Here is a 27,361-nt window from a genome sequence, read left to right as displayed (position 1 = left end):
AAAAAAAATTGTCAAAATCAACTTTCCAGAATTCTGGAAATTAATCAAAGACTTGCAATAATCTGAGAAGTGTTTATTCAAGAAAAATGGCTGACTTTTGGTAATAACCTTTTGGTATTTTAATTTGACCTGTTTCCACTCTCATCTTCCTGATAACTTTTAAAAACACAGTTTCAGAATGATGATGACTGTGAAAACCAGCAGTCAAACAGCCATTAGAGAGGGCAAAACAGATTCAGAATACTCCCAAAAGTCCTCCTCATATAGAATTGCCACTATTTGATCAGTATGTCACCTCCTTAGAAAAACCCTATTCACAGTGCTTATCTTTATTTGACCTGACCCAGAGCTTGTTCAATGAGGAAAGCCCTATTCCAGGGTGTTTGTGAAACCAATAGGTGGCTTTTTAAAAACTGTCAATACCAGCCACCTGGAAGCAATACAAGTAATAATATCAGCAAAACAGATTGGATGAAAAACTTAAAAGTGAAAATCTAGGATACTGTAAAGCTCTGACATATCCCTTGACATCTAGTAAGCCTCATGCATGTACAGGGTTGTGCAGTGCCAAGGAAAGACCTAAGAAGGCTCTAATCTCTGGATGGCCTTGAGGCTGTGTGTGAATAAGAAGTGAAGGCTAAGGCAGAGTTTTAAGATCCCAAAATGTTGAAGGCATTCTCTGATAACTTGCAGATCCCTTCAGTAAGGAGTGGGAAACCTGTAGCCTCAAGCAACTTAAGTATATCTCACTCTAGTTATCAGCTGAGCACTAAGTTAATCAAGCAGAAATTCAATGATTACACATGACAAATACAGACTTTACAAAATTAGCCCTGGAAAGCCACTGAACAAAAGCAACAACAAATACTAGAACTCTGATAAAAACTCTCAGGAGCTGATTTCCCAAGTTGTCTCATTATATTGTTTAGAATGTCCAGTTTTCAACAAAAAATTATAACATACAAAGAAACTGGGAAATATGGGCCATAGAATGGGGAGGGGGAGGCAATAATAGAAAATGTTCCTGAGGATGATAAGTCCAATAGAAAAGACTTAAATCAGCTATTGTGAATTTATTCAAAGAGCTAAAGAAAACAATATCTAAAGAGTAAAAGGAAAAGTTTGAGAACAACATCTCACAAAATAGAGAATATCAATAAAGAAACTGAAATTGTAAAAATAGACCCAAATAGAAACTCTGGAATGGAAAAGTACAATAAATGAAATGAAAAATTCCCCAGAGAAGCTCAACAGTAAATTTGAGCAGGCAGAAGAAAGAGTTAGAAAACGTAATGCTGGGTTAATTGAAATTATTCAGTCTGATGAGGAGAAACAAAAATAATACAGAAAAATGAACCGAGTCTCAGTGATATGTATAGTATCCAACATACCAATATAGGCATAATGGGAAAGTGAGAAGGAAAGAGAAAGAAAGGGGCATAAAGAATAGTTGAAAAGGTAATAGCCAATAATTCCCAAGTTTGATGAAAAATATTAATCCAAGAAGCACAACAAATTCCAAGTAGAGTAAACTCAAGGGGGTCAATATCTAAACACATCAAAGTCAAAATGTTGAAAGCCATCATAGAAAGAGAATCTTGAAAATAGCAAGAGGAAAAGCAAGTTATGTTCAAGAAATTTTCAGTAAGATTAACATCTGATTTATCTTAAAAACAAGCAAACAAACAAACAAAAACATCTGACTTATCATAAACCATGGAGGTCAGCAGACAATGGAATGGTATCCTCAAAGTCCTAAAAGAAAAGGAATATCAAAATGAATTCTATATCCAGCAAAAGTAAAAGTAACTTTAAAAATTCCCAGGCATATAAAAACTAAAAGAATTCATTGTTACCAGACCTTCCCTACAAGAAACACTAAAGGGAGTCCTTCATGCTGAAAGAAAAAACACTAGATAGTAAGTCAACTCTACATAAGGAAATAAAAAGCTATTTATAAAGGTTATTAGATGATTAAATAAAAGTCAATGTAAATATATATATTTTTCTAACTCTTATTCTCCTATTTTATTTAAAAGACAATTGTATAAAGCAATAATGAAGAGGAGGGAGAATATCCCAACTCATTCTATAAAGCCAGTATTATCCTGATACTAAAGCCAAAGACATCACAAAAAAAGAAAAGAAAAGAAAACGAAAGACCAACATGCCTTATGAATATATACACAAATCCTCAACAAAACAAATCCAGCAACATATAGAAAGGATTATATACTATGACCAAGCAGGTTTTATCCTAGGAATGCAAGATTGGTTTGATGTCTGAAAAATCAATCAGTATAATACACTTGTTCATTGAATAAAGCACAAAAAGCAAATGATGATCATAACAGATAAAAAAAGCTTTTGAAACAAACACAAACAAACATTCATGACAAAAATACTAAATAAGATAGGGATAGAAGAAAAACTCTTCAACCTGATGAAAGGCATCTATGAAAAATCCACAACTAACATCATTCTTAATGGAGAAAGACTAAATTATTTCTCCTTAAGAGATGAAGATGACAAGGATAGTTATTCTCCCCTCTTCTATTCAAAGTCATACTGAAGGTTCTAGCCAGGGAAATTAGGCAATAGAAAGAAATAAAAAGCATCAAATTAACTAAGAAAGAAGTAAAATTACCTTTGTTCACAGATGACATTATAATGTATATAGAAAATTCTGAAAAATCCACAAAAATGATTAAAACTAATAAGTTCAGCAAACTGGCAAGAAACACATCAATACATAAAATTAACTGCATTTATATACATACATTATGGATCAGAAGACTTACTATTTATGAGGATAGTAATCCTCACATTGATAATCCTTATCAAAATCTCAACTGAATTTCTTGCAGAAACTGACAAGCCAATCCTATATTAGGGAAATACAGGGGACTCAGAATAGCTTAAGTGACTTTGAAAAAAAGAAAGATTCATAGTCTTCTTGATTTCAGTGCTTACTACAAAGCTACAGTAATCAGGACAGTGTGATACTGGCATAAAGACAGACATAAATATCCATGGTACAAAACTGAGATTCCAGAAATAAACCCTTACATTTATGGTTTTTGGCAATGCTATTCAGACAATTCAATGGAAGAAAGTATAGGCTTTTCAACAAATTCTGGGAAAACTGGATATCCATATGTAAAGGAATGAAGTTTGATTCCTATCTCACAACATATATAAAGTTAACTCAAAATTGACCAAGGACCTAAATGGTAGTGCTAAAACTCTAAAATGCCTAGAATAAAGCATAAGTACAAATATCCATGACCTTGAATTGGGTAAAGATTCTTAGATATGACACTAAGTGCACAAGTGATAAAAGAAAAAAAATAGATAAATTTGACTTCATCCAAATTAAGAACTTTTATGTAGCAAAGGACACCAACAAGAGAACAAAAAGACAGCCCACCTAATGGAAGAAAATATTTGCAAATAATATATCAGATAAGGGACTTGCATTGAGAATATGTAAAGAACTCTTACAACTGAACAACAAAAAAGAAAATTGAATTTAAAATTTGGCAAAGGTACATGAAAAGGTGCTCAATATCAGTAATCATCAAGGAAATGCCTATCAAAACCACAATGAGATATCAGCTCATACCTGTTAGAATGACTGTTATCAAAAATACAAGAAATATTTTTCATGTGTCTGATAGTGATTTGTATGTCTTCATTGGAGAAGTGTCTGTTCATGTCTTCTGCCCATTTCAAATTAAAACCACATTGAGATACCACCTTACACCAGTTAGTATGGCCAAAATTAATAAGACAGGAAGCAATGTGTGTTGGAGAGGATGTGGAGAAAGGAGAACCCTCTTACACTGTTGATGGGAATGCAAGTTGGTGCAGCCACTTTGGAGTGTAGATTCCTTAAGAAATTAAAAATAGAGCTTCCCTATGACCCTGCCATTGCACTACTGGGTATTTACCCCAAAGATACAGTTGTAGTGAAAAGAAGGGCCATCTGTACCCCAATGTTTATAGCAACAATGGCCATGGTTGCCAAACTGTGGAAAGAACTAAGATGCCTTTCAACGGACGAATGGATAAGGAAGATGTGGTCCATATACACTACGGGGTATTATGCCTCCATTATGGAAAGAACCAAGATGCCCTTCAATGGACGAATGGATAAGGAAGATGTGGTCCATATACTCTGTGGAGTATTATGCCTCCATCAGAAAGGATGAATACCCAACTTTTATAGCAACATGGATGGGACTGGAAGAGATTATACTGAGTGAAATAAGTCAAGCAGAGAGAGTCAATTATCATATGGTTTTGCTTATTTGTGGAGCATAACAAATAACATGGAGGACGTGAGGAGATGGAGAGGAGAAGGAAGTTGAGGGAAATTGGAAGGGGAGATGAACCATGAGAGACTATGGACTCTGAAAAACAACCTGAGGGTTTTGAAGGGGCGGGGGTGGTGGGAGGTTGGGGGAACCAGGTGGTGGGTATTGGAGAGGGCACGGATTGCATGGAGCATTGGGTGTGGTGCAAAAACAATGCATACTGTTACGCTGAAAAGAAATAAAAAATTTTAAAAAAAGTAGAGGAATCCTTACAGACATAAAAATTTCTAATAAGATAATGTACCTAAAATGTTTATAAAATTCAAAGTGTGATTAAACAAAGTAAACTTGTGGACAAAAATGTGTAACATTTTTCTAGGAAGTCCATTTAATTGGACTTCCTAGAAAAACTAAAATCCAGGAGATATTCATTTGTGTAGTTTCAATAATGTAAGGAGATATTAAATTGTAATATACTTTGCTCTGCTCTAGGTAGGCTATGCAAATTTTAGCAACATCTGCTAAGAAATAATTAGAATTTGTGTTTCGAGCTAATCTGTTGCGAGACCTTCAAAGGCAATGGGACAACTTTTTATAATTTAAGTTAATTTCCTTTTCACTATGAAATGATTTCCTTGAGTCAGCATTTATCATATCATCCTATAATATTAGATCTGAATCTCACTCCAGGAACATGTACCCATTTTTAGAATTTCTCTTGTATGGGAGAATCTCTGACCAGATTCAACTTGAGATTAATTTATGCTCACTACCCCCACACAGAAGAAAAACCATACTTATCAATTTAAATTTTTATTAATGAAATGGGGGAAAGGATATACTGAGGTGGACTTAATTAAAATGAGTTTTCCAAGAAGCCTCTTGAACAAAATGAAGTTCTTCATTCACCACTAAACTTTTCTCCTTGACTGAGGTCATAATGGTTCTTTAATATGTAGGAAAAGGATCCCCTTCTGCCATGTACCTGAGGTAAGTTGGATGTTAGTAAATTGAATCATTAATATACTCCAAAATAAAGAACTTCAGGACTTTGAGTAGAATTTAGAAAGAATGCTCATTGGAAAGTTCTTATCCTTCAGTTTTAAAAATTAATCCATGTGCTTTTGCTGCTTTAAAAAAATTTCCTTCCTCCCTTCTTCCTCTCTCCCTTTCTCTTCCTTTTCTTTCTCCCTTCCTTCTTTTTTGTTTCTTTGGGTTGATAGCCAAAAACAATGCTATATGAATAGATATATCCCTAAATACAGATTGATCACATAAGAACATATAGCTTTCTACTCAAACTAAATTGCATTATTTAGTGTACTGTTGAATACCTACCAGTTTAAATTCCGAATAGAAAATTATACATTCTTATGTGTTCAATTTATACTTTTTCCTCTTTTTTTCCTCCAATTTATTCATAGGAGAATTATGAATTAGATGTGTGTGTGCACACATATGTGCACACATGTGTGCATGTATGTCTGTTTATCTTCCTTTTGGCTAGAACCATAATGTCTTTTTTAAATTCTTAGTTTGAATGGTTTTAGAGAAAATGAAAGGCATTCCCATTTTGCCACTCCTCATTTTATGGCTCCCCAATTTACTACTTGGCCATCATTTTCTGGTCCCACAAACTTGACCTTTAACTTGGCTTTTTTACCTGGGCCTTAATCTTCTTATACTCATATTCTGTCCCTTGACTCTTCCAGCTTTAGATCTACAATTTCTCCATGGGCAACACCATTTATACCTACAGCCTGGTCAACCACCTATAAATTTATAGCAATCCTAATGCTGAATCTTTATCCTAGACCACTCTAGTTCTAGGCTTAAATTTCCAGCTTTTACTAGAGATTTCAACTTAGATGATCCCAAAGCACTTCAAATATTTTTCAAACTGAACTTATCATCTCACCCACAAAATAATTTCTTTGTCTTTTCTTCCATTTAAGAGCACAACCATGACCCAACTGCCCTGGCCAGGCTGCTGAGAAGCTCTCTCAAATGGGGAAAAAAATCTGACAATCATTTTGATATGATATGATATATATGTATATGTATGTGTGTGTGTGTGTGTGTGTGTGTGTGTGTGTGTGTGTGTATCCTCCTTTTCTGCATCTCCCAAAATGAAAATTCAGGCAGGCAACGCTTACAAAATGAGAGTTTGATCTTATAGCACAACATTCATTTCTGTAATAATTTAGACTCAATCTACTTTCTTGTCTTCCATTTCCCACCACCGACCACCACACAGATCATACTCCATACTCATTAATCTACTTACTATTCTATAAATATGCCTTGTTTAGTTTATCATCTTAATCTGCAGATTGTTTTGCTTAAATAATTTCTATTTTGAATTAATCTGATAATTAGGAACAGAGATGGGATTATCTGCAAAAACTTCTCCCTTTGGATTTTCTACTCTCTTGATACTCAGAGGCTACATCTCCATTTTTACTGCAAAAGACAATTCCTTTTGAGAATATGTGAGTAAGATGTCATTCCATAGAAATTAGGGTATTGAAAACCTGATAGCTGGGTCCCTGATTGCCTTTCAGTAAATTTCCTGTAAAGTTTTCCTCCCCATTGTTAGTTTTTAATATCCCAAGAAACATGTTGCTTGAGGAAGCTTTCGCATATTCTGGTGTTCTGTAATTTCCATCATTGTACATTCCACACAGGACACTTTCGCTAGGAATAAAGCTTAATAGTCTTGGGTATAGCTTTCAAAGCTGGGATTTACCCATATCATTGTTCCTCAGCTCATAGCTTAGATCAACGGTTTCCTTGGGCCTCTTCCATTTTTTTCCCCACATTATTTGGGCAATTTGTATTTCTGTACTTCTATCAGAACAATGGTTGACTTGATCTCAGTCATTTGTACTTCAGTATGATTGTTTCAGTGCCTATCCTTAGCAGATGCTTGAAGTGGAGGGTGATATTATCTGGGTATCAGTAGCTTCATCCAAGTACTTATGAAGTCTTAGGACCAAGAATATTTGAAAACAGAATCTGTAAGGATCTCCTTCCCTCTTCTATCTCAAGTATTTTTTCTACATCTGTCCAAGACCCCCAGGTCCTAGACATTCTGATTCCTACTTGTCATTTCCTAAATCTCTCTATGTATCTGGTCTAGAATTTATGGAGAAATTACTCTCTCCTCTGCAATTAACTTAGTGCTCCTTCTGGGTTGTTCTTACAATTGTATTAATCCTGAAGCCTGGACCTTTGGTATGGGCACTGGGGACTGGGGAGGAAAGGACAGATGTATCTTTTACTAAAGTTCTCAGATTCAGTGATGGTGACATCAGTTGGAGATAAAGCTTCTCTTTAGACTTGAAGTAGCTGATGTGGAGGAAGTAGGGGGAGGCTTTTACTAAAAATAGCATTTATACCATCTTTTGCACCTTTCCAGTTACGTCAAAATCACAGTTTCTGAAAACACTAAAGGTTCTGCACTTTGCTACCCAACATTTTCTCTTAAACTTTGAAAACTGTGATTTTTTTAGCATCCCAAATCCCTACACCTGGTCACAACCTCCACAAAGTTTTTTTTGTTTGTTTGTTTGTTTCCAGTGGAAATGTCCGTCAGACTAAACGGTTCCTCAAACAGGGTTCATAACAGAAGCCACTATCTTCTAATTCGCCAAGAGAGAAATGAGATACTCACCATGTCTTTATTATCTGTGATATTTTGCTTTGTATCCCCAATGGACCACTGTACACGTCAAAAACAACTCGAGGAAGGTGAATAGGAACAGATATTCTGAAAGAATTTTACCACTTCTCTGTTTCCAAAAATAAAATATACATTCCTTACAGATCTTTATATATTAACACATTAGAAATAATAAGGAATTGTACAATTGCAGGAAGATGAAAAATAAAAGAGAAAAACTACTCAATATATCCCCATACCCTAAAGCAATGGGTATTTATTTATACTTTTCTTGATCATAATGGTAACTGATAATTATTGACAATTAGATTAGGCCAACAAATTTCTGCCAAATGGCTAACGAGAATCATCAACTGTGTTTTCCTGGGTGTTGTTGTGGATAAGGAAAGCAAATTTTCACTGAGGCCAATGAGCCTCTGGAGAAGATGGAACCGAGATACTTTTGAGGTCAAGTGTTATAGAGCTAATCTAACAGAGAGATGTTCAGAATTAGGCCTCTTCTGGGAAAGAGCGGTATAGAAGAACTTGCAGTGAAGGAAAAAAGTCTGGGTTTGTGACTCAGGCTCAACAAAGGGCTTACACGTCTTCTGGGGAGGTGGTTTCCTCCTGAGATTGTGCCTCTGACTATAAGCCCCAATAGACCTGTGTCCTTGCAGGATAGCTGGATGTTTGCAGGATAGAATACTGGAAGCCTGCACCACCCAAAGCACCTTTGTGACAAGGCGACCAAGGGCTACTGGGACCAGTTTTCAATCCTGACACCATATAATAATAAGTGAAATTATGGGTATGCCCATATGGGTAGGCCATTGAGATGCTCTGGGATTGTAGCAACTCGGGGTCTGAAGTCCATATGGAATCTTTGGTTCTCAGTGTTCTTGAGTAACTTGAGAGGATCACCAGGAAAGAAATGACCTCAGGAGGGAGACCTCGGATTTCTTGCTAATACGAACATTGGTGGTTTAAGAGATGAATTGGAAAAATGAAAGAATCAAGGTTATAATTGCTCTCCAACCCAGTAAAATGAGACATTCCTGTTATGCAAATATAATCTTAAGCAATATCTGGACGTTTATTTTTATTTAAGATTTTACTTTAAGGTATCCTTCAGGGTACATGTCCTAAAATATTAGCATTCCCTGCAGCAGTAAGATGGCTCTTTGCTGTGTCATATAACGGATTTCTGTTAGAACTCAATTTTGTGTAGTGAAATAACTTGAAATTTAGAGCATTTTTTACTAGAATGAATGTTCTGCAAGTAAATAGCTCTGACCCTGAACAAGCAGCTTAACATTTCTTAGCTTATTTCTTTAATTGGGTCAGAGACATAAATCATTTCTTGGGGAAGTTTACAATCCCACTTGCTATAAAATCACTCTCAAAGCTATGTAGAAATAAGAAAAAAATCAGCAAAATGCAAACCAACATATGCTTTGGAACAAGCTAATTGACCAAGAGTTCAGGATGTTGAAGGAAGGGGAGCTTGCCCTATTAGGCTAAGAATTCAAAAACCGGCAACCTCCAAAGGGCTCAATTAGAAATTGAGAAAGAAAAGTTGGTTTCCAGGTCTTGGTCAAAGGCCCAGCTCTTTCGACCTTTGTCAAGCAATTGGGTAGATAGAATAGAACGGAAAGAGAGGAATCCACAGTAAAGGCTTTAGAATTATGGTCTTAACTTCTACTCGACTTGCTTAGCACTGATTCTCATCTCCTTGACTTCCCAGCTTCTTCTCCCCTGTGCACGAAAAACCTATATTGTGAAGTACACAGATATCCACAGTTCCACACGGACAGATACAGAAATATATACAGATCCTGAAGCACAAACACGGACACACTTAAAGAGACTCACACAGATCTGCAGACGGGCAGAGAGACAGACCCAAAGCAGGCAGTACAAAAATGTCTGATAGTCACGTGCATACGGATCTGGATATACATATATTCCAAATTATATACCTCTGTGGAGTCCAGATTTATTCGCTCTTGACGATTACATCCCCAAAGAACATAAAGCCCTAGGCGTCACAAGTACATAAGGATGTTTTCTCTTTCTTTGAAAATCAAATCATGCTATAATAAAATTGACCATTTAAGGCCTGGGCAAACTGGCCTCATAGATGCGGTGACCTTGAAAGAGCTGAGGTGCCTATTGTAAAAAGATCTTGGATACCAGGTGAGACCAGAACTGAATATAATGCTAAATCACTCAAAATATATCTATTAATAATAAAATATATCTATTAATATTCCGTTTGCTTACTTTGGGCGATCCGAGGTTGAGAAATGTGATCTGTAGTTTGAACCACATTTGTAGTATGTACATGTACCAGATATGTTAAAGGTCACAAGGACGTGATAAAGGTCACTGTTATATCTTGCATAATACTTAAATACTTGGATCACTCATCAAATAATTTAAATCTAATTCTAAATTTGTGGTGAGATTTTCACAGAAACCTGGTACTTACCTCTGGCCAAATAGGAGCGTATGTACTCAGACTATATATAATAAACTCAATTGATAGTAAAAGCAGACCACTCACTGCAATGCAGGCACTTACAATGTTCAGTATTATGGTACAGGATAGCTAAAATAGATAAAAAGAGTCACCTGGTCACTGGACTTTATCCATATACATCACTGTCAAGTATATTCAAGTAGAAGATTTATATAAATTCTGACCTTTTCTAAATAGTAAGGTCATTAAAAGGACTGTCAGAATTGTGGATTTGTCAGGAGCCCAAGAGAACTAAACAATTTCAGAAAAAAGTAAGACTTTTGATGTAGCACGCGTATGTTTATTCCTTCCCTGACAAATAATTATTGAATGTTAGTTCTATACCATGCAAACTATCGTCTGTCTTACTAGATGAAGAGGGAGAAAAGAAGTGGTCTCTGCACTCAAGGAAGACTACTGGGGAAGGCAAGCAAGTGCATACTAAATAGAAATAGAAGGGTGCCTGGGTGGCTCAGTGGGTTAAGCCTCTGCCTTTGGCTCAGGTCATGATCTCAGGGTCCTCGGATCAAGCCCTGCATCGGACTCTGCTCAGTGAAGAGCCTGATTTCCCCTCTCTCTCTGCCTGCTTGCGCTCTCTGTCTCTGTCAAATAAATAAATAAAATCTTTAAAGAAAATACGAATAGGATGTAAAAAAATGCTAACAGCAGCAACAAAACAAACAAACAAACAAACATGCTAACAATATAGGCAAATTCACAGTGCCACACAAGTTCTGGTCACCAGAGACCTAATATTCTAGGAGTTTGCCATGGTTCATTTAACAGTGCAAGAAGGGAAGTCATAGGGAATTTTGTTGGAGAGACAGGTGATATCTAGATAAATATTTAGGATTTTATCTTGAAGATGGTGGGGAATGACATTGCTGGTGGTGCCTGCTCTATTTTTAGGTCACACTCCTGTCAGGCTATGTATTTGGGACAATACACACGTATAATGTTGTTGCATAATTACACTTCGTCCATACATGAGGTTAGAGCGGTGATAAGCCCTATGATACTACTTTCGGGGACATCCTTCTCTTATACTTATTTCCTTTTTCTCATTTGCACCAGGAGAATTCTTTCTATCTTATATGAATTAGATAATAAATAAGAAAACTTAAACTGGATTCTGAAACCTATTTCACTGGATAAATCATATGTTTGTCTATATGCTATTCCTTGTTGTACAGTGATCTTCATTTATTCTTTTAATAATTCTCCCTTAAAGAGAGATGATCACATTAAAATAAAATGTTCATTAACTCATTTTTATAACCTAAACACCATCATTGGTTAGTAAATTGTAGTATCTAAATGTAATTTAATCTTTCAAATGAGATATTTCAATGGATTTTTAATTATATGAACAAATGGTTATGGACAATAATATTATAGAGAAAAAGAGACACCCTTGTTGAGGAAATACATAGGTAAGGCCACAGGGACCAGGTGTTCTGTGCAGCACAGAGTTTTACCAGCAAAAATTGAAGAATTGAAAGGAGAAATAGAAAAATCCACAATCATAATAGATCTTGACATGTCTTTTTAAGTAATTGATAAGACAAGTGGACAAAACTGAAGGGTAGAAAATTGAAACATTTGACCTCATTGACCTTTATATATGTATTTATATTTATATATATATATATATTTTTATAATTTTTTTATTTTTTTTCAGCATAACAGTATTCATTATTTTTGCACCACACCCAGTGCTCCATGCAATCCGTGCCCTCTACAATACCCACCACCTGGTGCCCCCAACCTCCCACCCCCCACCCCTTCAAAATTCTCAGATCGTTTTTCAGAGTCCATAGTCTCTCATGGTTCACCTCCCCTTCCAATTTCCCTCAACTCCCTTCTCCTCTCCATCTCCCCTTGTCCTCCATGCTATTTGTTATGCTCCACAAATAAGTGAAACCATATGATAATTGACTCTCTCTGCTTGACTTATTTCACTCAGCATAATCTCTTCCAGTCCCGTCCATGTTACTACAAAACTTGGGGATTCATCCTTTCTTTCTTTTTTTTTTTTTTTTTACAGCTTTATAAACATATATTTTTATCCCCAGGGGTACAGGTCGCCAGGTTTAAACACTTCACAACACTCACCATAGCACATACCCTCCCTGATATCCATAACCCCACCCCCTCTCCCAACCCCCTCCCCCCATCAACCCTCAGTTTGTTTTGTGAGATTAAGAGTCACTTATGGTTTGTCTCCCTCCCAATCCCATCTTGTTTCATTTACTCTTCTCCTACCCCCTCGACCCCCCATGTTGCATCTCCTCTCCCTCATATCAGGGAGATCATATGATAGTTGTCTTTCTCCGATTGACTTATTTCGCTAAGCATGATACCCTCTAGTTCCATCCACGTCGTCGCAAATGGCAAGATTTCATTTCTTTTGATGGCTGCATAGTATTCCATTGTGTATATATACCACATCTTCTTTATCCATTCGTCTGTTGATGGACATCTAGGTTCTTTCCATAGTTTGGCTATTGTAGACATTGCTGCTATAAACATTCGGGTGCATGTGCCCCTTCGGATCACTATGTTTGTATCTTTAGGGTAAATACCCAGCAGTGCAATTGCAGGGTCATAGGGTAGTTCTATTTTCAACATTTTGAGGAACCTCCATGCTGTTTTCCAGAGTGGTTGCACCAGCTTGCATTCCCACCAACAGTGTAGGAGGGTTCCCCTTTCTCCGCATCCTCGCCAGCATCTGTCATTTCCTGACTTGTTAATTTTAGCCATTCTGACTGGTGTGAGGTGATATCTCATTGTGGTTTTGATTTGTATTTCCCTGATGCGAGTGATATGGAGCACTTTTTCATGTGTCTGTTGGCCATCTGGATGTCTTCTTTGCAGAAATGTCTGTTCATGTCCTCTGCCCATTTCTTGATTGGATTATTTGTTCTTTGGGTGTTGAGTTTGCTAAGTTCTTTATAGATTTTGGACACTAGCCCTTTATCTGATATGTCATTTGCAAATATCTTCTCCCATTCTGTCAGTTGTCTTTTGGTTTTGTTCACTGTTTCCTTTGCTGTGCAAAAGCTTTTGATCTTGATAAAATCCCAAAAGTTCATTTTTGCCCTTGCTTCCCTTGCCTTTGGTGATGTTCCTAGGAAGATGTTGCTGCGGCTGAGGTCGAAGAGGTTGCTGTCTGTGTTCTCCTCGAGGATTTTGATGGATTCCTTTCTCACATTGAGATCCTTCATCCATTTTGAGTCTATTTTCGTGTGTGGTGTAAGGAAATGATCCAATTTCATTTTTCTGCATGTGGCTGTCCAATTTTCCCAACACCATTTATTGAAGAGGCTGTCTTTGTTCCATTGGACATTCTTTCCTGCTTTGTTGAAGATGAGTTGACCATAGAGTTGAGGGTCCATTTCTGGGCTCTCTATTCTGTTCCATTGATCTATGTGTCTGTTTTTGTGCCAGTACCATGCTGTCTTGATGATGACAGCTTTGTAATAGAGCTTGAAGTCCGGAATTGTGATGCCACCAACTTTGGCTTTCTTTTTCAATATTCCTTTGGCTATTCGAGGTCTTTTCTGGTTCCATATAAATTTTAGGATTATTTGTTCCATTTCTTTGAAAAAAATGGATGGTACTTTGATAGGAATTGCATTAAATGTGTAGATTGCTTTAGGTAGCATAGACATTTTCACAATATTTATTCTTCCAATCCAGGAGCATGGAACATTTTTCCATTTCTTTGTGTCTTCCTCAATTTCTTTCATGAGTACTTTATAGTTTTCTGAGTATAGATTCTTAGTCTCTTTGGTTAGGTTTATTCCTAGGTATCTTATAGTTTTGGGTGCAATTGTAAATGGGATGGACTCCTTAATTTCTCTTTCTTCTGCCTTGTTGTTGGTGTAGAGAAGTGCAACTGATTTCTGTGCATTGATTTTATATCCTGACACTTTACTGAATTCCTGTACAAGTTCTAGCAGTTTTGGAGTGGAGTCTTTTGGGTTTTCCACATAGAGTATCATATCATCTGCGAAGAGTGATAGTTTGACTTCTTCTTTGCCGATTTGGATGCCTTTAATTTCCTTTTGTTGTCTGATTGCTGAGGCTAGGACTTCTAGTACTATGTTGAATAGCAGTGGTGATAACGGACATCCCTGCCGTGTTCCTGACCTTAGCGGAAAAGCTTTCAGTTTTTCTCCATTGAGAATGATATTTGCGGTGGGTTTTTCATAGATGGCTTTGATAATATTGAGGTATGTGCCGTCTATCCCTACACTTTGAAGAGTTTTGATCAGGAAGGGATGCTGTACTTTGTCAAATGCTTTTTCAGCATCTATGGAGAGTATCATATGGTTCTTGTTCTTTCTTTTATTAATGTGTTGTATCACATTGATTGATTTGTGGATGTTGAACCAGCCTTGCAGCCCTGGAATAAATCCCACTTGGTCGTGGTGAATAATCCTTTTAACGTACTGTTGAATCCTATTGGCTAGTATTTTGGCGAGAATTTTTGCATCTGTGTTCATCAAGGATATTGGTCTGTAGTTCTCTTTTTTGTTGGGATCCTTGTCTGATTTTGGGATCAAGGTGATGCTGGCCTCATAAAATGAGTTTGGAAGTTTTCCTTCTATTGCTATTTTTTGGAACAGTTTCAGGAGAATAGGAATTAGTTCTTCTTTAAATGTTTGGTAGAATTGCCCCGGGAAGCCGTCTGGCCCTGGGCTTTTGTTTGTTTGGAGATTTTTGATGACTGTTTCAATCTCCTTACTGGTTATGGGTCTGTTCAGGCTTTCTATTTCTTCCTGGTTCAGTTGTGGTAGTTTATATGTCTCTAGGAATGCATCCATTTCTTCCAGATTGTCAAATTTGTTGGCGTAGAGTTGCTCATAGTATGTTCTTATAATTGTCTGTATTTCTTTGGTGTTCATTGTGATCTCTCCTCTTTCATTCATGATTTTATTTATTTGGGTCCTCTCTCTTTTCTTTTTGATAAGTCTGGCCAGGGGTTTATCAATCTTATTAATTCTTTCAAAGAACCAGCTCCTAGTTTCGTTGATTTGTTCTATTGTTTTTTTGGTTTCTATTTCATTGATTTCTGCTCTGATCTTTATGATTTCTCTTCTCCTGCTGGGTTTAGGGTTTCTTTCTTGTTCTTTCTCCAGCTCCTTTAGGTGTAGCGTTAGGTTGTGTACCTGAGACCTTTCTTGTTTCTTGAGAAAGGCTTGTACCGCTATATATTTTCCTCTCAGGACTGCCTTTGTTGTGTCCCACAAATTCTGAACTGTTGTGTTTTCATTATCATTTGTTTCCATAAAATTTTTCAATTCTTCTTTGATTTCCTGGTTGACCCATTCATTCTTTAGAAGGATGCTGTTTAGTCTCCATGTATTTGGGTTCTTTCCAAATTTCCTCTTGTGATTGAGTTCTAGCTTTAGAGCATTGTGGTCTGAAAATATGCAGGGAATGATCCCAATCTTTTGATACCGGTTGAGACTTGATTTAGGACCAAGAATGTGATCTATTCTGGAGAATGTTCCATGTGCACTAGAGAAGAATGTGTATTCTGTTGCTTTGGGATGAAATGTTCTGAATATATCTGTGATGTCCATCTGGTCCAGTGTGTCATTTAAGGCCTTGATTTCCTTGTTGATCTTTTGCTTGGATGATCTGTCCATTTCAGTGAGGGGAGTGTTAAAATCCCCTACTATTATTGTATTCTTGTCGATGTGTTTCTTTGATTTTGTTATTAATTGGTTTATATAGTTGGCTGCTCCCACGTTAGGGGCATAGATATTTAAAATTGTTAGATCTTCTTGTTGGACAGTTCCTTTGAGTATGATATAGTGTCCTTCCTCATCTCTTATTATAATCTTTGGCTTAAAATCTAATTGATCTGCTATAAGGATTGCCACTCCTGCTTTCTTCTGATGTCCATTAGCATGGTAAATTCTTTTCCACCCCCTCACTTTACACCTGGAGGTGTCTTCGGGTGTAAGATGAGTTTCTTGTAGGCAACATATAGATGGTTTTTGTTTTTTTATCCATTCTGATACCCTGTGTCTTTTGATTGGGGCATTTAGCCCATTAACATTCAGGGTAAGTATTGAGAGATATGAATTTAGTGCCATTGTATTGCCTGTAAGGTGACTGTTATTGTATATTGTCTCTGTTTCTTTCTGATCTACTACTTTGAGGGTCTCTCTTTGCTTAGAGGACCCCTTTCAATATTTCCTGTAGAGCTGGTTTGGTATTTGCAAATTCTTTCAGTTTTTGTTTGTCCTGGAAGCTTTTAATCTCTCCGTCTATTTTCAATGATAGCCTAGCTGGATATAGTATTCTTGGCTGCATGTTTTTCTCATTTAGTACTCTGAATATATCATGCCAGCTCTTTCTGGCCTGCCAGGTCTCTGTGGATAAGTCTGCTGCCAATCTAATATTTTTACCATTGTACGTTACAGACTTCTTTTTCCGGGCTGCTTTCAGGATCTTTTCTTTGTCACTAAGACTTGTCAATTTTACTATTAGGTGACGGGGTGTAGACCTATTCTTATTGATTTTGAGGGGGGTTCTCTGAACCTCCTGGATTTTGATGCTTGTTCCCTTTGCCATATTGGGGAAATTCTCTCCAATAATTCTCTCCAATATACCTTCTGCTCCCCTCTCTGTTTCCTCTTCTTCTGGAATCCCAATTATTCTAATGTTGTTTCGTCTTATGGTGTCACTTATCTCTCGAATTCTCCCCTCGTGGTCCAGTAGCTGTTTGTCCCTCTTTTGCTCAGCTTCTTTATTCTCTGTCATTTGGTCTTCTATATCGCTAATTCTTTCTTCTGCCTCATTTATCCTAGCAGTGAGAGCCTCCATTTTTGATTGCACCTCATTAATAGCTTTTTTGATTTCAAGTTGGTTAGATTTTAGTTCTTTTATTTCTCCAGAAAGGGCTTTTATATCTCCCGAGAGGGTTGCTTTAATATCTTCCATGCCTTTTTCAAGCCCGGCTAGAACCTTGAGAATCATCATTCTGAACTCTATATCTGACATATTACCAATGTCTGTATTGATTAGGTCCCTAGCCTTTGGTATTGCCTCTTGTTCTTTTTTTTGTTGTGAATTTTTCCGCCTTGTCATTTTGTCCAGATAAGAGTTTATGAAAGAGCAAGTAAAATACTAAAAGGGTGGCAACAACCCCAGGAAAATATGCTTTAGCCAAATCAGAAGAGATCCTGAATTGTGAGGGGGGAGAAAGGGGATAAAAAGGGGTTCAGAAAGAAAGAAAAAAAAAACTATTAAAAAAAAGAAAGCCAATAAAGAAAAAATATAAAAAGAGGAAAAAATATATATATATTAGATAAACTATTTAAAAAACGTTAAAAAAAGAAAACGGTAAAAGTTAAAAAAAATTTAGCAGAAGAAGAGAAAAAGAAAAAAAAATTGAAAAAGAAAAAAAAATTAAATTAACTGCAAGGCTAAAAAATCATGGGGAGAAAGCCATGAGTTCCGTGCTTTGCTTTCTTCTCCTCTGGAATTCCGCCGTTCTCCTTGGTAGGTGAACTTGGTCCTGGCTGGGTTTCCCGTAGATCTTCTGGGTGAGGGGCCTGTTGTAGTGATTCTCAAGCGTCTTTGCCCCAGGCGTAGTTGCACCGCCCTTACCCGGGGCCGTGCTGAGTCATCCGCTCGGGTTCGCTTTCGGGAGCTTTTGTTCCCTGAGCGCTTTCTGTAGAGTCCGGAGGACGGGAATAAAGATGGCGGCCTCCTGGTCTCCAGCCTGGAGGAGCCGAGAGCCCGGGGCCCCACTCCTCAGTGCGCCCTCAGAGAACAGCGCCAAATGACTCCCGTCACCCTGGCCTCTGGCCCACTCCGAGCTGACCGAGCCCGCGACCGGTTCAAGGTAACCCCGGAGCTGAGAGTCACTCCTCGGCTCTGTCTCTGCAGCTGGCTTCCCCGTTCTAATACCGGTAAGGTCTGCGACACTCAGACACCCCCGATCCTTCTGTGATCCTGCGGGACCTGAGGCCGCGCTTACCCCGCCTGGGCTTCACCCCAGTTAAGCCTCTGGAGCGATGTCCGTCAGCGGAACAGACTTTTAAAAGTCCTGATTTTGCTCCGTTGCTCTGCCGCTCGCCGGGAGCCGGCCCCTCCCCCCGCGGTCTATCTTCCCGTCGCTTTGGATTCACTTCTCCGCCAGTCCTACCTTGCAGAAAGTGGTTGATTTTGTGTTTCTGGAATTGCTGTTCTTCTTCTCTTCAATCTCCCGTTGGATTTGTAGGTGTTTGCAATCTTTAGATAAGCTATTTAGCTGATCTCCCGCTACCCGAAGTAGTCTCAGCCTGCTACTTCTCCGCCATCTTGACTCCTCCCCCCATGTTCTATTTATATATTTTTATTATATATTATATTTATACATATTTATATATGTATGTATATATATATATATATCCATCCACACATATATATATCCCAGTGTATATGTATACGCATACATTTCCCAGTGTACAAGCTGGATTAAATACACATGTGCACACACACATGCGCTCAGTAATATTGTCTTGATTGTGGTAGCTATATAGTAAGTTTTAAAATCAAGTAATAATAGTTTTATACTTTCTTTTTTTTTCCTAGAAAAAAAAGTTTTAATTTATATACTTAATGTCATCCTCTTTACAAAAATACATATCTTTTAAAACACCCAGGTGGAGCCCCATCATTGAGTTTTATACTTTCTTCCTTTTTGGCAATTTCCAACGGATTTTGAAATCAACTTACCAATACTGAGAAAAAATCCTTTTAAAGTTTTGATTGGGATTATATTGAGTCTATAAAATGATTTGAGGAAAAACTGATATCTGAAAAACGTTTGTCTTTCCATCCATGAATATACCTATTTATTTAGATACTGTTCAGCTTCTCTCTGCAATGTTTTGCAGTTCTCTATGGAGATGTCTTAGAAATATTTCGTTAATACTTAGGGAAAATAATTTCTAAGTGTTTTATTTCTGAGTGTGACTGTAAAGGTGTTTTACAAATTTCATCTCCAATACATAGAAATACAATGGATTTTTATATGAATTTGGATTCCTTAATGTTGATAAATTCTTATTAGTTGAATTTTTTTTCCATAAAAAAATCATAGATACCCTTATACATTCTTAGGATGTATAAGGGTATCTATGATTAAAGTAGGAATTACTGTTAACTTTTTAGACTTATACCTTCTATTTCTTCTTGACTTACTTGACTTACTGCAGTGGACAAGAACTCCTGCACAATAGCTTTCTCTCTCTCCCTGACAAATAAATAAATGAAATCTTAAAAAAAAAGAATTCCTGCACAATATTAAAAAATTTGGTGAAATAATAATTTCTTGCAGCATTTCTGATCCAAAGGGAAACCATTTAGTCTTTCACCATTAGTGTAATATTAACTATAGTTTTTTGTGGGTTTTTTTGTAGGTGTCCCTTAGCAGGTTGAGGATGTTCCTTTCTATTAATAGTTCAATAAGAGCTTTAAAAAAAACATTTTTTAAAGATTTATTTATTTGAGAAAGAGAGAGGGAAAGAGAGAGAGAGAGAATGAGAGCAGGGGGAGGGGCAGAGGAAGACAGAGAATCCCGAGAAGGCCCCATGCACAGCTTGGAGCCCAGTGTGGGGCTTGATCCCACGACCCCAAGTTCTCACCACCTGAGCCAAAACCAAGAATCAGACGCTTAACTGACTGTGTCACTCAGGTACCCCTAAAAAAACTCTCAGACATTTCAAATGATTTTCCTTCATCTCTTTATCTGTTGTTTTCTGAATGTTGAACCAAGCTTGCATTCCTGGAATAAATTCCAGTCCATTATGCTTTTAAAAATATCACTGAACATGATTTATGATATTTAAGCATTTTGACATCACCATTCATTACAGATAGTGATCTCCTATTTTTCTTTTTTTTTAAGGTTCTTGTAAATTTTTGGTGTCAGGATCTTGTTGGACTCCAAAACGTCAGTTGGGAAATGTTCCTTCCCCTTTCTTTTCTGAAATCTTTTGTGTACCATGTGATATCATTTGTTTATTAAATCCTTGGTAAATGTATTACTTAACACGTGTGTCTTGAATTTTCTTCATGGAAAGATTTTTAATGATTAATATAATTCCTTGAACAAATGCAGAGATAATTATGTTTTCTACTTCTTCTTGTTTCTGTTTTGTAAGTTCATTTTTCATGATTTCTTAGTATGGTGTCATTTGTAGTATTTCCTTATTTTTTTACTGTCTCTAGAACCTGTAGTGATGTTCCATCTTTCATTTCTGATACTGTAATTTGTATTTTATTGTTTTGCCAATTAGTCTTACCAGAGGTTTATCAATCTTATTAATATTTTCAAAGAACAAATTTTCAGCTTTGTTAGTTTATTATTTATCTATTTTCCGTTTTAGTGACATCTGTTCTTTATTATTTCTTACTATTTACTTTGTATTAAATATGTGCTTACTTTTCTAGCTTTTTACATTGGAAATTGGATTTTAAACACTTCATCTTTTCTAATATACAGTTCTATGTGTTTTTTTTTTTAAGATTTATCCAGTTATTTTAGAGAAAGAGCAACAGAGAGCATGTGTGCATGTGCGTGCAGGAAGTGGGGGCAGGGAGGGGCCGAGGGACAGAGAGAGAGTCCTAAGCAGACTCTTCCCTGAGCGCAGAGCCCAACATGATCCTCAGTCTCACCACCATGAGATCATGACCTGAGCCAAAGCCAAGAATTGGACTCTCAACCAGCTGTGCCACCAAGGCACCCGAGACTTTCAAAGCTGTAAATTTCCTTCAAGCATTGCTTTATCTCAAAAATATTGATATGTAGTGTTTCCATCATTCAGTTCAAAATATTTTCTAACTTTTGTGATTAAATGTGTTGTGTAATTTCCAAATATTTGGATTCTCTTTGGACATTTAATAATTGATTTTTAATTTAATTCTATTTCCTCTTAAGTCATTTCTATTTCCATTCAACAGGAAGCCTGTGGTAAGAATAGTAAACCTATTCTACAATATTTCATTCAATCTCGTGCAATTTGTTGTTGCTTTTTTTTTCTAGTTCAGCGTATGCCATATCTTGATGAATATACTACGTACAGTTTAAAAGAGCATGTGTTCTACAGTCCTTTTGTGTAGTGTGTAAACAAAGTTTTGTTTTGTTTTGTAAACAAAGGTAAACGAGGTCGAATGTTTCAATTTTCTACTCCTGGTTTTTGCCTCCTTGTTTTATCAGTTACTTAGAGAGACATGCCAAAATCTATTATGATTCTGGATTTTTCTATTTCCTCTTTTATTTTCTTAGTTTTTGCACCATTTATCTTAAATTTCTAATATTACATACATATACATTTTCGGGAGTTATGTATTCCTGATGAATTAACATTTATTACACCAAAATGCCTCTATTTCTAGTTACATGTTATGTCTTGACATTTATTGGTCTTTGATTATTGTGACTACATGGGCTTCCTTATGCTCGTGTATATACATTCTTTCATGTATTTTTCCCCATTATTACTTACAATCTATATTTGTCCTTATATTAAAAACAAGCTTCTTACAGACTGAATAGTTGGACATTATTTTTTATCCAATCTGGACTTTTAATTGGAGTGTTTGTCTATTTACATGTGATACTATTATTGTCCTATTTTTTTTTTTTTTTTGTTCTTCATTTTTCTGTCTGCATTTGGGTTAAAATAGTTTTTAAACTTTTATTTCCTCTGTGGGCTTTTTTATCTGCATATTTTTGTATTATTGAATAGTTTAGGTTCTACTGTATGTATCCTTAATTTTTCACATTTTACTCAATATTATCCTACTTCATATAGAATGTAACAAATTTATGGTACTTTAATTCTTGCCTTAGTGTTATTTTGTAAAATATTTTACTCATACATGTTATAATATAGAAAATATGATACTGGGGCGCCTGAGTGGCTCAGTGGGTTAATAAGCCTCTGCCTTCGGCTCAGGTCATGATCTCAGGGTCCTGGGATCGAGTCCCGCATCGGGCTCTCTGCTTGGCGGGGAGCCTGCTTTCTCCTCTCTCTCTCTCTGTCTGCCTCTCTGCCTACTTGTGATCTCTCTCTGTCAAAAAAATAAATAAAATATTTAAAAAAAAAAAGAAAATATGATACCAGCTTTTATTTTATTTTTTTTTTAAAGATTTTATTTATTTATTTGACAGAGAGAAATCACAAGTAGGCAGAGAGGCAGGCAGAGAGAGAGGAGGAAGCAGGCTCCCTGCTGAGCAGAAAGCCCGATGCGGGGCTCGAACCCAGGACCTGGGATCATGACCTGAGCCGAAGGCAGCGGCTTAACCCACTGAGCCACCCAGGCGCCCCTGATACCAGCTTTTAAATTGAGGTATATAATTAGCATACATCATTATATTGCTTTCGATATACAATATAATGACTCGATATTTGTATATATTATAAAATGAACACCACAATAAGTATAGTTAACATCCATCATCATACATAGTTACAAAAAATTTTATCATATATATTACTTTAAAATTTTATAGGCCAGCATGGTGATTTTTGTACAAGTGCTGGATTCTAAGTTTTGATAAAGGGTGTCAATTCATCACCAATGAATAAACAGTTGTTGCTATATTTAGAATGAAGATTCCCTCAGTTTTTGGACAGTCAGTGATTGATTGCTTATATAAGTAATTAATGTGCTGTGTATACACAGAAAATAAAATTTTAAATGTTTAAGAAATTTTATTATAGTGATGAGAACTTTTAAGTTTTACTCTCTTAACAACTTTCAAATATGCAATAAAGTATTAGTAACAATGTAATTGTCCTATTGCCCGTCCCTCTGACTTGTTTTACAATTGGAAGTATGCACCTTTTGAACTCCCTTCACCCATTTTACATACCCTCAACCTCCACTTCTGGCAATCACCAATCTGTTTCCTGGGTGTATAATGTTTGCTTATTGGTGTGTGTGTGTGTGTGTGTGTGTGTGTGTGTGTGTTTTGGATTTTAGATTTTTAGAAATCCTGGATTTTTTATAGGTTTTATGTGTGTGTGTGTGTGTGTGTGTGAGCACACGTGTGCATATATATATATATAGAGAGAGAGAGAGAGAGATTTTTCTAGATCAAGATTATACAGTATTTGTCTTTCTCCATTTGACTTATTTCACTTAGTATGATGATGCCCTGGAGGTCCACCCATGTTGTTGCAAATGGCAAAAATTCATACTTTTTCATGAGTGAATTATATTCCATTGAGTGTATATATATGTGTGGGGGGGTGGGTCTGTGATATATACATCACATTTTGTTTAACCATTCATCTGCCAATGGGCATGTAGGTTATTTTCATATCTTGGCTGTTGTAAATAATGCTGCAGTGACCATAGGGATGCATATATCTTTTCAAGTTAGTATTTTTGTTTTCTTCAGATAAATACCTGGAAATGGAATTGCTGGATTGCATGGAGTTCCATTTTAATTTTTTGAGGCTCTTTCATATTGTTTTCCATGGTGACTTTACCAATCATTCTTACCAATAGTACATGAGAGTTTTCTTTTCTCCACTTTTTCACCAACACTTGTTATTTCTTGCTATTTTGATTTTAGCCATTCTGACAGGTGTGAGGTGATGGTTCATTATGGTTTTGATAGACATTTCCTTGTTGTTTAGAGATGCTGAGCCTCTTTTCATTTACCTCTGGGCCTTCTGTATGTTTCCTCTGAAAACAACAGGTGCTGGTGAGGGTGTGGAGAAAGGAGAATCCTCTTGCTCTCTTGGTGGGAATGCAAACCGGAGCAGCCACTTCGGAAAACAGTATGGAGGTTCTTCAAAAAATTAAAAATGGAACTACCTTATGATCCAGAAATTGCATTATTAGGTATTTATTAGGTATTTACTCAACAAATACAAAAACACTAATTCAAAGGGCTACATGTACCCTGATTTTTATAGCAGCTTTATCAACAATAGCCAAATTATAGAAACAGCCCAAGTGTCCATTGACTGAAGAATGGATAAGAAGATGTGACATTTTTTTAAATAATGGCATGAATAGGAATAAAATCTTGCAATTTGCAACAACATGGGTGGAGCTGGAGGGTATTATGCTAAATGAAATAAGTCAGTCAGAGAAAGACAAATTCCATATGATTTCACTCATATGTGGAATTTAAGAAACAAATGAACAAAGGGGGAAAAAAGAGAAGGAGGCAAACCAAGAAAAAGACTCTTTTTTTTTTAAAGAAAAAATTGTTTAACACTTTATTTATTTATTTGACAGAGAGATCACAAGTAGGCAGAACAGAAGGCAGACAGAGAAGGGGAAGCAGGCTCCCTGCTGAGCAGAGAACCCGATGTGGGGCTCAATCCCAGGACCCTGAGATCATAACCTGAGCCGAAGGCAGAGGCTTAACCCACTGAGCCACCCAGGCGCCCCCAAGAAAAAGACTCTTAACTCTAGAGAACAAACTGATGGTTACCAGAAGGTAGGTGGGTGAGAGGTGGGTTAAATTGGGGACAGGAATTAATGAGTGCACTTGTGGTGAGCACCTGATGTTGTATGGAAGTTTTGAATCACTATATTGTACACCTGAAGTTAATATTATACTGTATGTTAATTAACTGGGATTTAAATAAAAACTTTTTAAAAAGTCTATTTCAATCCTCTGCCCATTTTTAAACTGGTTTGTTTGTTTGTTTGTTTTGCTATTGAGTTATATTTGATCTTTATATATTTTGGATGTTAACCTCTTATCTGCAATATGATTTGTAACCATTTCTCCCATTATGCAGGTTGGCTTTTCACTTTGTTGATGGTTTTCTTTGCTGTGAAGAAACTTCTTAATTTGGTATAGTCCCATTTGTTTATTTTCACTTTTTATGCCTTTGGCTTTGATGTCAAATCCAAAAAAATCACTGTTAAGACGAGACAAATGGCTTTCTTTCTTTCTTTCTTTCTTCCTTTCGAAAGGGATAGAGGGGTACAAAGGCATGGGGAGAGAAAGAATCTTAGTCTCCACACCAGGTGTGGAGCCCAGCACAGGGCTCGATCTCACAACCATGAGATCACAACCTGAGCCAAAATCAAGAGTCAGATGCTTAACTGAACGAGACACCCAGGTGCCCCCACATTAATGTTAATCTAAATTTGCATTTCTGGAATTAGACATGATGTATCGTTCTTTTTGTATTTTTCACAATACTCTATTTGTATTTTTCACAATACTCTATATTTTATTTGCACATATATATATATATGTTTTAGTATTTTTACATCTATGGTCACTAGAGATTTTGGTCTGTAATTTTCTTTTCTTGTAAGATCCTGGTAGAGTTTTAGGATCAGTGATATACTATCCTCATAATGGGTTGGGAGGTATTACCTTCTTTTTTCTATTCTCTGGTAGAAATTTGCATAATGTTTCCAAATATGATTGTAGATTTCTTTTTCTTTTTAATTTTGTCAATTTTATTGTCTTATTTTGAAGCTACATTAATAGGTGAACAGATATTTAGGATATTTATACATTATGTTGGACTAAATCTTTTATTATTATGCAGTGTCTCTTTCTAATAAAAATCTTTGATAATCTTTGCTTTAAAGCCTACTCTGTATAATATTAATATAGTCTTCTTTTAGTTAGAGTTCACAAGAAATATATCTTTTCCAACTTCTTCTTAGATCTGGCTTAATTTAAAGTATGTTCTTAAAATAACAGTGGTGTAAGATGGGAATCCAATTTTATTGTTCTGCATGTTGTGTATCTGGTTTTCCCAGCACCATTTGTTGGAAACACTATTCTTTCCCAGTTGAATATTCTTGAGTCCCTTATCGAATATTGGCTGACTGTAAGTGCAGTGATTTAATTCCAGGCTCTTGATTCTGTTCCATGGGTCTGTGTTTACTTTATGCCAGTACCATTCAATTTTGATTACTACAGTTTTGTAGTATATCTGATATCAGGAGGTGTGATGCCTCCAGCTTTGTTCTTTCTCAAGGGACTCAGAGATAATGCTACCTCCTTACTGACCCTCCTTCTTTTGGCAAATAAAACTGTTATCTCTAGAGTTGTTACAAACATTCTGACTTACCAAGAATATAGTACGCCTCGTCTCTACTATCACTGCAAGGGCTCCTGAGAAGATAAACTGGAAACAAAAATCATGTTTATTAATATCCAGCCATGTTTATATATAAACAATAAGAGAATTATGGAATGCTATAACATGAAGGATATCATCTTAATTCTTTAGTGGGACCATTGAGACAATCATTCAGAAGATAATTCAAAGGTTCTGTAGTACAGAGATGGAGAAGGCATAAAGTCTCTGTTCAGTAATGTAACACGTGCATTGGAAATGGAACTACAGGCACCTCAAGTTGACTTCATAGGGCAAAAAGAGTGTCAAATTTTACTTAGATTTTTGTCAGTAATAATTTATTGATCCTATAAGGTGAATTACAAGAAAATATATCCAGTTAACGGATTTACTAATAGACAATATTATATTTTGCTGATTTCACATGCAAGTACTTTTAATATAATGTGAAAAATATTTTAGTAATGGAAAATATAATTCAGAAAATATTTAAGTTTCATTTTACATATTTAAATGTAAGATCACATAATGTCTTCCGTGAGTAGCTTGTTCTGAAAATTTCCATCATTTCTAAGACTTGTTAGAAACATGACAGGGTATATTAGAAATTTATTTTTTTCATTGATGAAGCCTTATGCGTGCATGGAAACTTCCCGCAGATCTAAAAATTTAACTGTTCAGTTAGTAGTAAAGGGAAGGAATGTTCTTGCCCCACAAAAAATGGGGCCACTAACATGTCAATACTAAGTAGCCTTTTAGTGTC

The 27,361-nt window shown here is 36.3% G+C and overlaps 1 protein-coding gene across 1 annotated transcript in view; it reads right to left on the bottom strand.

Annotated features, from left to right (window-relative positions):
• Positions 1-5,154: 5,154 nt before the first annotated feature.
• LOC125079216 (membrane-spanning 4-domains subfamily A member 12-like) overlaps positions 5,155-27,361 on the bottom strand; it is a 34,525-nt gene continuing 12,318 nt past the window's right edge. The window contains exons 4-7 of the mRNA XM_047692681.1: positions 26,590-26,646; positions 10,475-10,594; positions 7,996-8,113; positions 5,155-5,304 (exon numbers count right to left, since the gene is read on the bottom strand). Coding sequence (XP_047548637.1) covers positions 8,006-8,113; positions 10,475-10,594; positions 26,590-26,646 — 285 coding nt within the window. The 3' untranslated portion in view covers positions 5,155-5,304; positions 7,996-8,005. The remainder of the gene's footprint in view (positions 5,305-7,995; positions 8,114-10,474; positions 10,595-26,589; positions 26,647-27,361) is intronic.

This window comes from Lutra lutra, chromosome 10 (assembly GCF_902655055.1).
Source record: "Lutra lutra chromosome 10, mLutLut1.2, whole genome shotgun sequence".
NCBI lineage: Eukaryota > Metazoa > Chordata > Mammalia > Carnivora > Mustelidae > Lutra > Lutra lutra.
Note: the sequence above shows the minus strand (reverse complement) of the source record. Positions and strands in the feature narration are given on the sequence as shown.